This window comes from Curcuma longa, chromosome 1 (assembly GCF_044706935.1).
Source record: "Curcuma longa cultivar G26 ecotype Majalengka, Jawa Barat chromosome 1, ITB_CL_G26_1.1, whole genome shotgun sequence".
Classification (NCBI taxonomy): Eukaryota; Viridiplantae; Streptophyta; class Magnoliopsida; order Zingiberales; family Zingiberaceae; genus Curcuma; species Curcuma longa.
The window spans coordinates 21,889,968-21,907,757 of NC_133861.1; the positions used below are offsets into that span (position 1 = coordinate 21,889,968).

A 17,790-nucleotide genomic window follows, 5' to 3' on the forward strand; every position below is an offset into this window, starting at 1 on the left:
GATAAGCCTTATCAGTCACGCCACATCAACAAACAACCATTGAGTGAATGAGCCTTATCTTCCACATCACTGGCACTACAAGAAAATCGATCTTTAACAACACTCAAAAGACATCGGTTTTGCCATAAAACCGATGTCTTTTACTTTTTTACAACGGTTTTAATAAAAATCGATGTCTTTGAGAGGTTGATGGGAGACTACGACATCGGTTTTTAGAGGATACAACAACGGTTTTAAAACTGTTGTCTATGTCCGCCTACAACAACGGTTTTTGAATACTACGACAACAGTTTGAAAACCGTGGTCTATTTGCGCTTTCAACAACGGTTTTGGAAGATATAACAACAATTTAAAACCGATGTCTATTTACGCTTTCAACAACGGTTTTGAAAGCTATAACAACAATTTAAAACCGTTGTATATTTTCGTTTTTTCTTTCCCTCTCTCCCTCCAAATATTTCTTCCACCACACGCTTCCAAATCTTAGGTTTTTAGTGGTAAACCCCGTTTAATTGCGCCGAATAACTTTTTAACCTCGGTTTCATCTGCATTCCGAATCACGCCCCTTCCTCACAAACCCGAGCCCTGCTTCTTCCTTCTCCACCGTCTACCGCCGCCGCACACAATTATAGTGTGCTGTTAATAATAGTTTTTACAGCGCACATAATCAAGTGCGCTGCGGATAATATATTATATTTTATATTTAACAGCGCGCGTATAATCGTGCGCTGCGAATAGTATTTTTTATAGCGTATAAAAATTATACGCTGTTAAAAAGGGATTAAAAAAATTAGTATTAACAACGCACATGGATGATACGCTGTTAAAAATATAATAAAAATTCAAATAAGAATTGTTTTTTACATCTGAATAATAAAAATCTTAATTTAAAAAGGATTAAAAATTTTATTATAAAAAGTATTAAAAATTTAATCGGTAAAAGGTAATGAAAGTTTCGCCCGACGCGCTTTACTTAGGTTATTTTCCCTCCCGAAGTCCCGATCGCTTCTGTTCTTCGCGAAACTCCCCCCTCCGACACCGACTACTTCTCGCCCGCGCGATCGGCCGGCTGCGCTCGCCCGGCCCCGGTAGCCAATCCTCCCGCGCTCGACCGCCTCTGTTCTCCTCCAGCGCTCGCCCGCCCCCCGCCGGCAATATTTGCTCCCGCGTCGGCTTTCCTCCAGCGCTCGCCTGCTCGCCTGCTCGCGCCCGACCGCCCGCCTGCCCGCCGGTGATATTTCCTTAAGCGCTATTTCCAGTGCTCGCCTGCTCCCGCGTCGGCAGTATACTTGTTGTTTGATCAGGATTTGCGCCCATCTTTTACTTGTTGTTTTAGGGTTTTTTTTGGCATGCGGCAGTATAGGCATTTTGGGGGCTAATTTCTTCAGAAATGGATACTGACTAAAAAAATAGTTAGAAAAATAGTTAAAATTCAAAGTTAAATGCTATTTGAAACTATATTCTGTGATTTACTTTGTTTATTTCCATTCCTTTTCGTGGGCAGATTAAGGAAATTGCTTAAAGAGGATAAGGAGAAAAAAATCAGCCGGGAAGAAAAACCCGGTGCGGGTAAGCATAAATGTGCCAACGTGCTTTTGCTTTGTGATATCGCTAGAAATGTGCTTAGATATCGTCTCCTGTGGCGGGTAAGCATAAAATTTCCTTTTTTTTTCTTTCTATTTTTTTTGTTTTTGAGGTTAAAATACAATTTGGTGATTGGTTATGCATTGACCTATGAGTCTATAAAATCTTTAGCTTGTCAAAGAACTATTAATGAGCCTTTTAGTACATTTCCGCCTCCTCCCTATTTTCTAGAATGACTAAAATTTGTTAGACAGAAAGATAGTTTTAGTTTCAATACACTTTGAAGTTATTCTGTTGACAGAAGCTATTCAAAAGACCTTTTCTAATAGCATTGCTGGTGGAATGATTTGCTAGAGTATGTTTTTGGTATTTTGATGAAATTGTGAATAATGAAAGTTCAAAAGAAATGAGTTATAGGATCAACATCACTAAACCATGACAGTTGAATTTGAAGTTCAGTAAGTTCATTTTTTTCTAAATATGAAAGCCTGAACCTAAGATTTGCTTTCCTCATCAAATATCTGGTCAGTTTGTTTATTCTGAAGTTAATTCATATTTACATGAATGGTCACAGGACTTAGGAATAAAATGAGTATGTAACTGGAAGTTAGACTTCTGATGATTATTAGCTCATTGTTATTGTTATGAACTTTGGCTATTTGTTGCAATGATATTTCATCAAGTTTTAAACTTTTGGTGAAAATGTGACTTACTTTTCATAAATTATATCTGTAGGATGTGTGGAAAGCATTTCCTACTTGTACAGATCTTGAGAGAGAAAGATTATATGGCATGTTTGTTAAGGTAAAATTTCCTTAGCCATGTCCCTAGCTTGGAATTCATAAAAAAAAATGGAGTACATACTGCCACCAATTGTTTTATCTGTCAAAACTACATTTTCTCAAGATGATAAAGTGACGTTTTTAAATATGGTTACTACAGGATCATTTAATTCACTTCCATATTATGCAACTAAATGCAACCTTAAAGGTTCAAGATAGAGTTTTTCGCCATTTATGTGTGCTGTGTGTGTGGGCATAACATTTGTTCTTTTATCTCTTTTTTTTCAGGTCATCAAGACATTGCATGAGGATTTAAAGGTATAGTATTCTTCAGGATGGACACAAGTGAAATATGTGCCTTGCTGGTCCACTGTTCTAGCTGTTTTTTTATTGCAAAATATCTAATATTGGAAGTCATTTTCTTATCCCAATTGTTTTTGCATTCTTGTATGGAGTTAATATCCTTAAACAATCTACAGCAAGCTTGATCAATGCATTGTTGAATTAGTTATCAACATCATCACACACAAGATTTTCTAAACATTTCTATGTGGTTTTTCTTTGGTTTTGAAAACTTATGTTTCTGCAACTAATCTATCATGCACATCTGGATTGCACATCTGGATAAGGAAATTGCTAGTTTCGGATTACATTTCTGCAGCATTGAAATTTCTGCAGCACTGCTTTATACGTTTTTGTTTTCTGCAGCACTGAAATTTCTGCTCGGGCCATTTCTGTCAGTCAGGCCATTTCTGAATCAAACTTTGTTATTGTGAATGGAGTGAATGGAGTCTACGGAGAGCATCCAAGAATTTAAAGCTTGCTGGTCCAAGCCTGTTCCAAGTAAGTGAATGGAGTGGCTCATGATTCATTGCTATGCTAGATGGAGATTTTGTTTACTTTTCCCTTTTGGATTTGTATCTGTAGAAGTACAACAGTCAAAAGGTTATTTGTAAACGTTGAGGATTCTATATTAGTTCCTTCTGAGGATGAAAACAATGTAATATGTTGCAAGAAGAATAATTTTTGTTAGTTACTTTTGATTATTTGTAAATATTGAGGTGATTAAATATATCGGTGTTTTTGTATTTGTGATTTGTTTGATGAATTTATAATATTATGATAATTTTGTCATCTTGTTCGATCATAATTTACAAACAACATAAAAAAAATAAGTGTTATTACAACAGTTTTAAATTCAATGACATCGGTTTGGAAGCGTTGTCGTTAAGTGATATTACATCGGTCGAAAATCGTTGTTAAAATTGATGTTAAACATATATTACATCGGTTTTACACCGTTGCAAAACCGATGTCGTTGTGATATTACATCGGTCGAAAACCGTTGTTAAAATTGATGTTAAACAGATATTACATCGATTTTACACCGTTGCGAAACCGATGTCGTTGAGTGATATTACATCGGTTTTACATCGGTTACAAACCGATGTCGTTGAGTTGTATTACATCGGTTACAAACCGATGTCTAAAATGTCAGACCTTTTACAACGCCTTCATAGACATCAGTCGATTTTCTCATAGACATCGGTTTTCCACCGATGTCTATGACTGTTTTTGTTGTAGTGTGGATTCGGTCATTGAATAGCTTGATCGGTCTATATCGAACCTACCACGTCGACACTTCGAACAATGGCTATAAAAGGAAACGAGGAGTTTAGTTGAAAGCACAACACACAACAACAAAACTCCTTCTATTCCTTATTCTTGCACTTACTTTATGAAAGAGGCTTCTCCACCTCCAACTTGTTTCTGAAGAGGAGAACATAGTGGTTGTTCATAATTCTTAGACTAGCAACCTGTGGATTGTAAACCAAGTAAAAGTATTGAGCCCCTTCTTTTATGCATTGTTCATTTTGTTAATGCATGTGTCCTGCTAAGCCAATAATAAGAGAAATTATTTTTTACAGGTCGCTATTTACCCATCTCCTCTAGCAATTTAAATCACTTCGATCGCACCAATAATTGGTATTAGAGTCAAATCGCTCAGAATGACTAATTGCTGACTTAACAACTAAATCGAGAGAAATGATCGGGTCGAGCATCCATCCACCAAAGTTCGAGGATGAATTTACCATGTGGAAAAAGAAAATGAAAGTACTCTTTAAAACTGACTTTGAAATTATAATTTGTATAAAATATGATTTTGAAATATCTAAAAGTGAAGACGTAGGAGAACTCGAGGAACATAATGGACCAAAAAACAACGAAAGGAATTCATGGCAAATGGTAAGATCAAATTTCACCTACTAAGCGTGTTACCAGTACATGAACGAAATAGTATCGACAACTATAACTCCGATAAAGAACTCTGGGAGAAATTTTTAGAACTCCATGAAGACACCTCGGAGGCAAAGCTGGCCAGATGTGGCTTATTAAGAAGCCAACTCAGCAACCTCTGATTAGAAAAGGGAGAAAAGGTAGCACAGCTACATGACATGCTTAAAGAGATTTTATCAAATCTCCAAAATCTTGAGGAAATAGTATCGAATCGGGATAGTTTGAGATTGTATAGAATGGAAATATTTTTCCATACACTCAAGAATGGATGTCTATGATAGACTCCTACTATGTTTTAAAGAATCTTGAGGTAAGTAGTTTAGAGAATTTCTTTTCCACTATGGAATTACATGAAGTTAGATGTGCAGGCTTAAAAGAAATAAGTACAACGATCATAACATAGATCTACATGCCAAGCAAAGTGAATCAGATTCAGAATCATCGACGGATGGAAATAAGAAAGCTTATTTGGTAAGGAAAATGAGGAAATTTTTTAAAATCAAATAACTTTGATAGGAAACAAGTCACGAAGCTACTTAGAAGAAAGCATAAAAGGAAGGTAAGATATTTTAACTGTGACGAGAAATGTCACATCAAAGATAATTACCCCAAGCATAGAAAAATATCAAAAAGAAAACCAAAGACAAGGAACTTACAAAATTCAAGCACAAGAACCTAAAAGCAACTTGGGACAAATCCTCAGAAGATTCAGGATCAAAACAAAAAGCAGGACTTGCATTCATGGCGATTCATGACAAAGAAGACTTCAACTCATTTGAAGAGAGTAATTGTGCAGGGGGATTGATGAATCCAAAACGGTAAGTGAGGTATATAAGCTACCCTCAGATCAACTTTACGATACAATAAAAATGTTTTCTAATTCCTTATGTAAAGTTAGAAATAAATGCATAGAATTGAAAAAGATCAAATTAGACTTAGAAAATAAATTGGACAATTCATGCTCTATGAGAAATTATCAAATGAAAACTTAAGATTAGTAGATTCATTAAAACTAAGTCTAGAAAAACTTTTAATTGGTTCAAATAATTTAAATTTATTATTAAAGAACCAATGAACAAAAGTTGGTAGTTCAAATAATTTGAATCTATTATTGAAGAACCAAAGAACAAAAGTTGAAAGAGAAGGTTTAAGATTTAGAGGACCAAAATATAATTATAGAAATTCTATGAGCTCAATTAGAAAAGTATCAAAATATTTGATCTCGCAAAAATATTTGATAAATCAAGTAAGCAAGAATTTTTTTGGGTGCCTAAATCTATTTTAATTATTTAGAAAAAAAATTAAAAGTAGTCAACCAAGAAAAAAAATTTAAATATGGTTGACTCGATATTTATGAGTAAAATCAATTTGTTTAATCAGTATAGTCTATATGAAATTTTTATTAAAATCATTCTTAAAATATATATGTTTTCTATCATTATCTAAAATTTTAAAATTTTTGGATGTGTTAGCATTTTTTTATAATTGTTCAAATAAAATCTTTTTTAATTAAAAATTAATTAAAATCAATTTTTGAAAATCAATTGTGATAGAAAATATTATGCTCCATATTTGGTAAATATTTTATATTTTTTATTGTATGGAGAAGTTTTACTGAATTTTTATAACCTCAATTTTTATTATTATCAAAAGGGGAGATTAAATTTTTGTTATTTAATATTCAATTTCTTATTTTTTTGCCTTAATGAATTTGATTTACTCTAACTTAAATTAATTTGATAAATAATCAAAAAGTGGGAGATTGGTAGAACCCCAAGTGGTTTGAATCGCCATTTATTTTGATGTGTTCTCAAAGTAGCCTAAGTTAGGTTATGCTTGTATCACTAACTTGTGTGTCTAAGTATGTAAGAATTTAAAAAAAAACATACAGACACCCAATGACTCAAGATCCGATAGAGTAAAGAGACAAGGAGCATCGGAGATAGCAAACTTTGGCAGAAGATGCAGCAAACGAGAAGGATGACATGGGAAAGGAGCCGACGGGCTCGGTGCATCCGAGGGATAAGGAGCTACAAAAGAGTAACATCCAAGTGATGAGAAGCGGGGAGGAAGCATGTGCAAGCTGCAGTCGACTAAGTCAGAGCTTCAGGTGATCAAAAAATGATTTCGGTTGACTGGATTTTTCGATCAACCGGACTAGCAGTTCAGTTGACCAAAAGCCATGTCAACAAATGGTCAAGCGAGGACCATTTGAGTGGATGAACCTTATTAGCCATGTTAGCTTGCCACATCAGCCAAATGACCATTGAGTGCGACTCCTTCGATGATTAAGTCAGCACCGAACTGAGAAATGGAGCTTACATAGATGAGAGAGAGAATGAATATGTAGTGGAAAAGAATTACCTCTGCATGTGAAAAGAAAATCATACATTATCCTACCTTCATTGGTCGTTTATATAGTTGACAGAAAAGAATCTCCATGTAGGATGTCATGTGCCCACCAACCTTCCCTATGAGAGACGGTTAGGACACCCAACGGGAGACAGTCGTTGAATCGTACCCTTACACGGTCGATGAAATCTCCACAAAGGGTGCCACGTCCCCGCCAATTATCCGCCTGAGGGGTAATTAGGGCATTAGGACACGTCAGTACATGTTCGTCACACCAAGGGATGACAACCGTTGGAAAAATCTCTATGTGTCCGTCAAATCTTCAGGGGTGGTAGGGCATCAAGACAATTATTGAAATGTGTTCAGAGAATCCCAAGTCCGAATGGGGATGTTGGGATGACAATCGAATGGGATGTTGTTGTACGAATGCTAAAAAATCTCCATGTGTCTAATGAATGCTCAAGCACATAGGTCCCGAGCGGCCTTCTCGTGCTCGAAAGGGATGTTGTTGTATGAACACTCAAGAACATGGGTCCCGAGCAACCTTCTTGAATCCAAATGGAGTCATTGTTGGACGAACGTCAAGCACAGTGCTTGGGAAAGTAGATTTGCAAGGCGGGGTATCTAGGATAAATGAGATTGGCCGGTTGGGAAGTGAGCTTGACTGTTCAGGAAATAATTTCAGATACCATCAGTCATGTAACTTCTGAAGTGTCATCTCATCTAATTTACATTGTTCAATATTCTACTTACACAACTCTTTTAACTAGGTCAAATAGGAATCCCATGGCTTATATCGGTGTCTTCAGCTGCTGCTAATTCACAACTTACAACTCTTTGTAAACTAATGATTTCTCCATGGAGAAATTTCGTCGAACAGGTACCGTGATTCTACTTTGACTAGTCCATGCCACTCACCATCGAGTATTTAGTGCAGAAGGAACATTTACTCAACGACCTCGCGATGAATGCAAGTCGCAATCGTCATTCATGTCATTTCACGCAAGTGTTTGTTATAATCACAGGCAGAAATGCTCACTGCGCATGAGGCATGTCGCATGGGAGTGCGCAGCGCGGTTGCACGCGGCAGCAGCGCGGCTTGGCCTGTCTCCACTTTCTAGAATAAACCAAACGCATAAGAGTCGGCTTGCGGGGGGCAACTCACGAACACCGACGTCCAACCACTGGCATGCACGCGGTGGCACACGTTCGCGCTGCGCGATGTGGCTGCAGGGCCCAGCCGACAATGCCGTCTCGCCCTTCGACGCTTGGCTCTGCGGCTAGCAACGCATGGTGCCCATGACCTTGCGCGTGGCTCTGTGGCTAGGAAGTAACGCATGGTGCGTTGCGCATCACTGTCTCAACAAACGCATGCATGGGTCTACGGCTAGCAACACGTGGTGCGTTGCCCATGTGTATGTGCGCGGTCGCGAGGCCAGCAGTTGTTGGCCCACGTTCCCATCTGCTGATGGCAGATGTTATCGTGGCAACCATCCACGCAGGGACAACTTGTATTAGTCAATGCGGCGCCATTCAAAACTTACCAACTATTTGATCAAATTAAACTTCACTCTAATACCATCAATTAAATTCAATAAGTCGCTCCAGAGAATAATTGAATTGGTTATGACAGAACAGATTTATAGAAGATAACAAGAGTTCGAATTTCGATGAAACCGAATAATACCTTCTTCCATTGTGATTAACTGTAATTTCTCTATTTACCTCCTCACATATGATCATGAGATTTTCAATCAAAGGATGCTGGGCATGGATTGGCCGCCGTATGCGCTTCCCGATTTACCCTGGTGGTCGGTGGGAAAGACCACCCCCAGAGATGTGGCTACTGGAATTATCATTTTTTTTTATGGGATGATGGATTTCGTCCCTGGAGCAATGTTGCAATGGTAGGACATCCAGGTTGTGATCCAAGGACCCGCGGTTCAATCCCCAATTACGGCGTATTTATAGGAATTTTCTTTCAAATGGGGAACGCAATCAAAGGATATTAGGCATCTGGATTGGCCGTCGTATACGCTTCCCAATTTATCCTAGTAGTCGGTGGGAAACTTCCGTGGGATCGGGCCGACCACCCCCAGGGATTGAGTCCATGAGACTGACTGAGATTTATCATTTTTGGGGATGATGAATTTCACTTTTTACATAAAAGATTCAACAAGTCACTTTCTGTAATTAATCAGATATTCATGAATCGATTTCTCACTACAACGTATTATGAATTAATGTTCTTCAATAAAATGACAATCTTGAAACATTTACTACGGGGTGGCACATCATTTGCATTTCTCAATTTATCTTTTAATGACCGATAAAAAATTTTCACCTTCAGAATTAGTGGGTTAGAAAAATTAAATTCCTGAATTATCAAAAAATTAATTAATCCAACAATATCAAATTGAAAATATACTTTCAATTCGGAAATATACCTTTAGTATAATGTATACAACGATGAGAAACTCTAAAACATTGATCAATCATAATCAATTAAATTCTATAATATTTGGGATTTAATTTTGAGTATATTTTTAAAAGCATATTTTTAAAATAATAAAATTTAATTTAAAGTAAATTTTAAATTAAAATTCTAGAATAATTTATATAAAAAATATTGTTTTAAAATTTCTAATCCTTTTAAATTACATAATAATTGTAGAAATTAATTTTAAACTTTTTATTTAGACTAATTTCTTAGAATCAATTTTAGCTACAAGTGGGCTTTTAAAATTCATCATCACCATAAATAAAATTTAATTAAAATAATATAAATTCAATTAGGTTCTCTCTTCATTAATTTTAGAAAGTCAAATTAAATATTTGTCATTTAACAATTAAAATTATGCAACTTAGGAGTTAGGTTCCAAGGGAAATCAGACATAGCAATCATACAACTATCCCAATGTGTCATCTCTTTATTTGAAAAGGGTAATTTAACTGTTATGAATTGGTATACTTTGGTCTAAATAATCAAGATCTGATTCAATTGGGGATGACACATAAAAATTAAAGGTCCAACCTCATAACCGACTAGTTTAGCTCATTGCCTAATCCCTCAGCTGACTCAGTTCAGCACCTAGCTCGGTTCCACACCCGAGCTCCGAGTCCAAGCCGCATGATCGAGCTCTTTGTCTGAGCTCCCAGCCTTAGCTCGATGTCCGACCTCTTATTTGACTCCAAGCCCGCAAGTAATGCTTGATTCCGATTTAACACCCAACACCAAGACCAACCGACCTGATAACCCACTCGGTTGGGTGACCAATCAGCTCTCCACTCTAGCTTAGTGGTCGAGCTCCAACTCAACCTCCTGGTCAATCGACTCCGTAGTCTACCCAATGCCCAACTCAGTGCTCAACTGACTTTACTCCCGAGTGAATTCGTGATCTCCCAGATAGCAATCTCCTCCTTAGTCAGCTGAGTCTATGCTCCCGCCCAAATAACTCCATTCCGACATCACTATCTCTCTCACTCAGCTTACTGAACCGTCATCAGACAGACATATAGGACAGTAAAATATTCAACGGTAGATCATCTATTCCATTAATACAACATGATATACTGTACCAAACATAGGTGATGGGACCCTCAACTATCGCGATGAAATATTCTCCTTACATTCAATGTGGCATCTCCTCTCACTCCATATATAATGGTCTTACTTACCGCGGGCATAGGTACACACACGATCAACATTCTCTACCTCCTACAGAGATCTTCTTCTCCATTTTTGGTCCATGAATTAACTTGAACAGCTGAGCCAAGGCACCCCCTAGCCTCTGTTCTCATCCTTCTTCTCTTTACAGCTTGACAAGAGTGTCATCGTCTCTCTTTAGTGGGCGGGTCCTATATGACTCCATCATCATCACAGCTAGGAATATCGCGTGACATGGCAGTTCAAAGAGGAACATTAACAATGATAATACAAGACAACCAAAAATTATTAGATAATTAATTAATTTTTCTATAGGTACACAAAGCAGTGTGGAACAAATAAACAAAATCAAGTAATTGATACTTCAATTAAAAGATACAAGGTTCAAGTAATTGATACTTCAATTAAAAGATACAAGGTTCATATTTTAGCAAATGCCTATATGCAATGTAAGAGAAAACTTGACTACGAAGAACTTTTTTATCCTACTATAAAATTTATCTCTATAGTTGCATGTTTAAATTTGAAATTATATCAAATAAAAAATAAAATTAATGTTCAGAATGAGACCTAAAGGGAAAATTTATGTGAAATAACTTATAAATTTTATCACCAAAGGCTAAGAATACAATGTATAGATTTTTAATATTAATTTAAGTTGTTGAGTAACTTAAGCTTTCATCAAATTATCATTTCTTATAATTTAGTATAGTAATTTTAGTATAGTGATGTGTATTTACTAACTATGGAAGAATGATTGTGTTCCTATCAACAAACACAAGAAAAGAAACAAATGACTAAAGTTTTTTAATCTGGAGTTGTTGAGAGCTTAACAAATGAATATGCTACTGTTCGACACATTTTTTTTTACTGTAACACTACGCTGCAATATGTTATTTTTACACTGGTACTTCAAATCTTTTGTTTTTGTTAGTTTCCATAGAAAAAGTAGACAAAATATGTACTAAAATGCCATAAACGCACACTGAAATTGAAACATTGAGATCATCTTACAATGTCAACTTCATTGAAATTGGATTCATGGGCTGTTTTTTGATATACGTACCTGATTATATTTCCTTGTTACTTCTAAAACTTACATTAAGAAACTTGCTCTTTAAACCATATCAATGGGTCACCGGGACTGCACCTCTGAAACCACACTTCTCCGTGGACAAACTGCAACGATTGTGCTTCCATTAGCCTTGTAATTTATAAGCTGCTCCGCTTGAGGCCTTCTTTATGTAGGAATCAATGCAACGATCGTCTGCCATATTCATCTGCTGAATTAGAGACCGCTTGATGAGACCATGAGGTGTTTCAGTAATTCCGGAACGATACACGTCAGAAGTGAAATCAAATTTGAGGTTGGAGATGGGAGTGGTAGACTTTTTCATGTCATCTTCCTGTAAGATATCTCCTATCCTAGATAAAATATTGAATGACAAACTGACAAGAACCCTTGAGTAGGCCTCAACAATTGAGTGCCCAATATCCTGCCATGAAAAGGAAGAATTAAAAACATGAAAGGATCCTTTCGTGTGCATGACGCAGCACAAATTGAATAAGATTAAGAAGTTTAATTTCATCATATCCTAAGGTAATGGTAAGATTAATGAACTCCCATGAGCCCAAAGAAATGCAGTAAATAAAACAATATGAAAATGACAGAGGATAAATCACCTTGTTGTATCGAACCTTACTGACATCAATAAAAGACGGAGGGAGGTCTGGGGAATCTGATCTTTAGAAGGTGCAGAAGTGCTTCAGTCCTCTCCATATAGACTGAAATCTTCTCAATTTCAGATCCATGTTCTTTCACAAAGGACCATGGGAATCGCATTGGTGACTTTTTCACTGTTTCATATGACATTTTCAGTTTCCAGGCAAAGATTGCACCTTCTAACCGGTTTATTGTGTCAAGTACAACGTGCTCATTCTCCATATTAAGAGAAACAAGTACTTCCTCAACAGGAACAGACTCTGCAGCTATAGCATAGTAGATATCTACACCCAAACTAGCTTTACCTGACTGCTTTAATAGAAATTTCACAAGAAAAATACATAGCATGCCTATGTTAAAGTCAAAATGGTTTACGAAAAAAAATGAATAGATGCACTGCCGAACAACTAGCAGTGAAATTAACAAAATATGGTTGCTTGCCTTTGGAAGAGCATCTTCTATAGCAGAGGGTATTGGCATTTGGGTCAAAACTTGTTCATTAATGTCTTGGGCGGCCTTGAGGATTTGGTAGACAAATTTACCCCGGAAGCCAAGTTTTCTCCTCTCTGAAGGAGAAAGTCCAGACTCTGGAACGCAAGGCGATGGAATCCACCATTTTTTGCTGTGTCTTGTACCATTATTACCATTAGCTCCATTTGCTCTGCTACCTAACTCAGCATACCAAAACTCAGTGTTCACCATTGAATCCAATATTTCCTGCAAGTATGTCATTCTTCATTCAGGAACCAAGAAAAACTTTATCTGCAGAAAGCAGATTGAGAAAAAACTAGAGTGATCTCATATATGTAATTGCAAATTCCAAGTATCTTATTATTTGCTGCTAATGAGATGTTAAAGAGGTAACTCACAATCAGCATCGAATCTAATTTCTTGAGGGCTGGGATAGTCAAGTGAACATCAGATCGAGATTTTTGAGTCATAATCTGCAAGAGGTAAAATGAAATTTGCTGATTTTAATGCATAAATCTAGTGATGGAGTTGATCAAGAGTGCACCTCTAATATTCCACCATTAGCACCATTCTGCTTTGCAGGAACCAACTCAACCATGTAGCTAGTGGGGGAAAGCAACCAGTCTATTTCTCTGTGCCATCTTCTTTTTCTTTCTACTGATAATGGTTCCAATTTCCATAGCTCTCCGAATATTGATGCTAATTATATAACACTAGCTTAAGTCAGAACCAGCTGTTGTTCTATACTCATTGCTTATGATGCTAGGTTTTACTTTTAGCCTAAAACAAATCCAAATCCATGCAACAATCTTATTTGTGATAGTCGAAAATTGGCATTTCTACATACTATCTGCAAATACAAACCAGAGAATGTGTGCCTTCAAGAACTACAGCGTGACACTTCCACAAAAATGGTATTCAAGAGATACAACAATCTGGAATTGTCATCAACACAATAAAGAGTACTAAGATTTCAAAATGGGGCTCTATGATATAAGATAATATTATGATTTCAGCAAAATAAAATATGAAACATGAAATCATCAATCTGTTCAACCCAACAATACAACTGCAAATTATTATGCCTCTCAGATTACTAGAGCTGGTACTATTACAAATATGTTCTAGCTAAGTTATATTCCAAGAGAAACACATTTGAGAATGATTTTTTTGAGAATTAAATAATCCATAAGTAGAATAAATGAGCCACATAATGTGACTAATGCAAAATTTAGGAAATTGAAGAATATCAGGTGAAGAACATCAATACCTGCTAGATTGGTAATGGCATGAGATAGTGTGAGAGCAGTACTTATCCCTTTGGTCCCCCCTAAAACATCTTCACCAAGAAGTAGTTTTGCAAACTTTTCCTTCATAGCTTCAACATCTGAGATGTCCATTGAGTACAGAATAGGTGCCTTCCCTTTGATGCACAAATGATGCAAGCTGTTAAAAGTATCCAAATCATCAAGCAAGTGATCTTCCTGCTTGCTTGCGGACAAGCACTGTGAAGAGAAGGAAGAGCCAAAACCATCTTTGCTGGAAGAACAACTGGAAGCATCTTCATCAAGGGAGTCTGCGGTCACACATCCATCAGCTCCACTTGTGCCTTCACCAGCACTCTCATTGTCGTAGGAGCAGCTGTTGAGTATGCAACTCTCAAGGCCATTATAAGTTATCACCCCTACAAAAATGCATTCTTCCTTCATGGTTCATATTTCATTGAGAAAATTTTTAAAAGACCTACCTCAAGCTATGGTGAAAAAGAAATTGAAGGAAGAGACATAGAACCTGGAGTAGTATAATTTTGATTGGTCAATTCATGAGCTTACAAGTTTAAAAAAAGGACAAGGATGAAGGATAGGATTGTCATAGAAGAGCAAGGGTGGCATTGCATTAATTATGTGGGAAGTCATATTATTGTGCGATATATCAGCCTCCTATGCTTATTTACTTTTATTAGGTATGAACAATAGATGACGATGTCGTAGATAGGACTCACATAGTTACATTGAATTTTTGGAATCTAGTTTTACTAGTGTTACAAAACCAATCTAAGCTGATGGGGAAATGAAATTCCTGTAATATAATGTTGTCTATATTCTGAGCAAAGAGCAAACAATTCAAATGTTAATTCTTTTCTGGAATAGGATGACAATTTATATGGTAAAACCTATCATCTGCGTACAATGTAGAGAGAAAAATGACAAAAGCTAAAAGGCGCCTTTATTTTTAAACTCATCTCAAAGGCATCAGTATTTTCATTGTTATCAAACGGGCACCTTATCATCTTTAATATCTTCATTATAACTATCTTTATCCTGATTTATTGATTTGATTCACACTTAGTAGTTTGAGGCAAAAACCATCTCAATTTCAAATAAATAAAATATGTGTGAATTCTACTTTCCAAGCTTTTAATTATTCAAAAATGGAGTCAAAAACGTTTTTGCCAAAAATCAACAAAAGTGAACATTTTCATTGGTTCACTTTTTAAGTTTAACAATTTCAAATGTAAATTACAATTATCCTTGATAAATTAAGGTGTAAATATTCTCTCGAAAGTCTAGACATACAAGAAAAATTAGAAGTTTTTTTTTTTTTTGTTTCAAATCTAGTAAATGAACAGATTCAATGAGACCTGTTGCTTTTCAATGAATCAAAACAAAGAGGGGTTTAATGGAAGTATTATTTATAATGGGTCACCCCTTTAATAATAATAAAAAATAGGGGCATTCCTTTTGATTTTTCCTCAAAAAAGAAAAATCATCTTACGAATTGCAATTTATCTTTATTTGTAGAGAAGATTGTTGGGTATATGTGAAATGTACATTAAAAAAGTAACTATTCACAATATTAATAGAAAGATATAACAGTGTGGTAAAATCCAAACCCATCATAGTCAACATAGAACACATATTCCATATCTAATATGGTTATTTTGTTTGACAGCGAACAACTAATAAAAGAACTCAAGAAGGTACAGATTGAGATGCAAAATCGGTATGGGTCATGTTGTCTGTAGCATGCAGGCTTACTGACCAAAACAGCCAAAGATACAGTTTGCTCAACATGGAGAAAACCAAGACCAACCAGCTTAGCCTGTGTTGGACGCTTGGGTCGTAAGGAATCATACAGATCTGAGGAGCAAGTGGGGCATAATAGAAGTGAAGTACTGGCAATCACGTGACCAACAGGCTATTGCCGTGTGGAAAAGTCATGCCAACCAACTCATGGTACAATTATGAACTACGTAACAGGAATTAATTAACAAGAGAGATTCCTACAAAGTCGTCTTCCATGGAATAAGGAATGATAGGAAGTCAGAACAGTGGACACGGTTCCCACATTGTCTCACTTGCAAACAACAGTAGCTCTCTGCATCCTCCACGTGACGGGCCGGAGGAAGCGAAGAAAGGGAAAACATTGGGTCGGACACAATAATTTCAAAGACCAGATTACCATTCAAAAGCTATAGATGAGATGAGGCCATATTTCCAATAGTAATGAGAAGAGTTGGCCTCGTGAACGTTAGATTAATCTGCATTTACCGCTAAAGGGGGAGAAAGTAGTCCGCTCTTATCATTGAATGCTGCGTTATCTCGACTATGGTGTTTTTTTCCTTCTTTATTCCACTTGACCAAGAACATAGCAGTTGCCTTCCAGATCACGCTTATCAAGTCACGGAGAAAGCTTTGCTTCGCACAGCCATTAATTGATACTATACCCTTCCTTAGGGAAGCAAAAGGGATAGAAAAAGATAGCTATTTGACGATTGCAGAGTCGTAAGATTCACAACTGTGATGAATATTGCTAAGGACAGAAAATATTGCTCAGGAATAAAGAAAAATCAAGTTTTGCTCGTGTTGAAAAAGAAAAATGAGCAGGAAAAACAAGAAGAATAGAAACATACGGTCTTGGTCCTCGAAATCAAGGCTGAAATCTTTTGTCCGGCGGCGGCAGCAAGCTAATCTCTTCATGAGAATCAATCCCTGCTTCAGCGGAAAATGGGCAAAATATATTATGAACTGGATTCTAAAACAATTGATAGGTTCGAATTAAGCAGGCAGCATTAATTAATATCACTTCCCCCAGAGAAAAGTAATGATCGCAAAAACAATTGAAGAGGGCTCCACCTTGAATCCGAAGCAATTTAATGTTTTGTTTCATCTCAATGTCTTGCCTGTGTTATTCTCAGGTTCCTATTGTGGGATTCGATCATAAAGCTGCTACTTTAGGCCTAAAACTAATAGTTGCTCCATTCGTTTAAAAAGATAATAAAAAGTAACAGTCCAGGAAGTTTGAAACTCGAATCAGATTTGAGTACTTTTCAAAAGGAGCAGATAGAGACAACATCACGTTGAAAAGGTTAAAGTAAAAAAAACTAGAAAATTTTTAGAAAAGCTGAAAAAGTAAAGGATTTCAAAAATACTCAACCCGAAAAGTAAATCAGAGAATCAGAGAACCAGAGAACCGAATCACTTCAAATCATACATCGAAAAGTAGTCCTGTCAAGAGAAGTTTTACATTTACCCAGAGAAATAGATTGCGCTGAGGAATAGCTGCAACTATTCGAGGATTGAAGCCAGATCTGCACCACCGGAGCAAATACAACAACAAAATGAGTTCGGAAACTCGACGAGCGAAGACTGTTGAAGCAAATCCCAGGAGAAAACTAACCTCCGCTTCTGCCGATCGGCAATGCACCCATGCGTGGAGTGGAAGAAGAGGGCGAGGGAGAGATTGCGATGGTGAAAAATAAGGATTTGGGGGGATTTTTTACCCTTTTTTTAAACTAATTTTGGGAAGAAAAAAAGGAACACTGGCACAGGCAGAAGCAACTGCGGAGGCAAGGCCACTTATAGGAGTCTTCTTCCATTCCCTCACAAACTTATTAAAAAATAAAATAGTTA

The 17,790-nt window shown here is 36.6% G+C and overlaps 1 protein-coding gene across 1 annotated transcript; it reads right to left on the reverse strand.

Annotated features, from left to right (window-relative positions):
• Positions 1-11,643: 11,643 nt before the first annotated feature.
• On the reverse strand, positions 11,644-17,563 carry LOC141821600 (rop guanine nucleotide exchange factor 14-like). Its single transcript, XM_074708978.1, is given in 11 exon segments — positions 11,644-11,911; positions 11,913-12,179; positions 12,367-12,417; positions 12,419-12,715; positions 12,848-13,123; positions 13,276-13,350; positions 13,422-13,576; positions 14,148-14,561; positions 16,791-16,869; positions 17,411-17,468; positions 17,558-17,563. Coding segments are annotated over 9 exon segments (1,695 nt in total). The 5' UTR covers positions 16,858-16,869; positions 17,411-17,468; positions 17,558-17,563; the 3' UTR covers positions 11,644-11,818.
• Between the last annotated feature and the right edge of the window lie 227 nt (positions 17,564-17,790).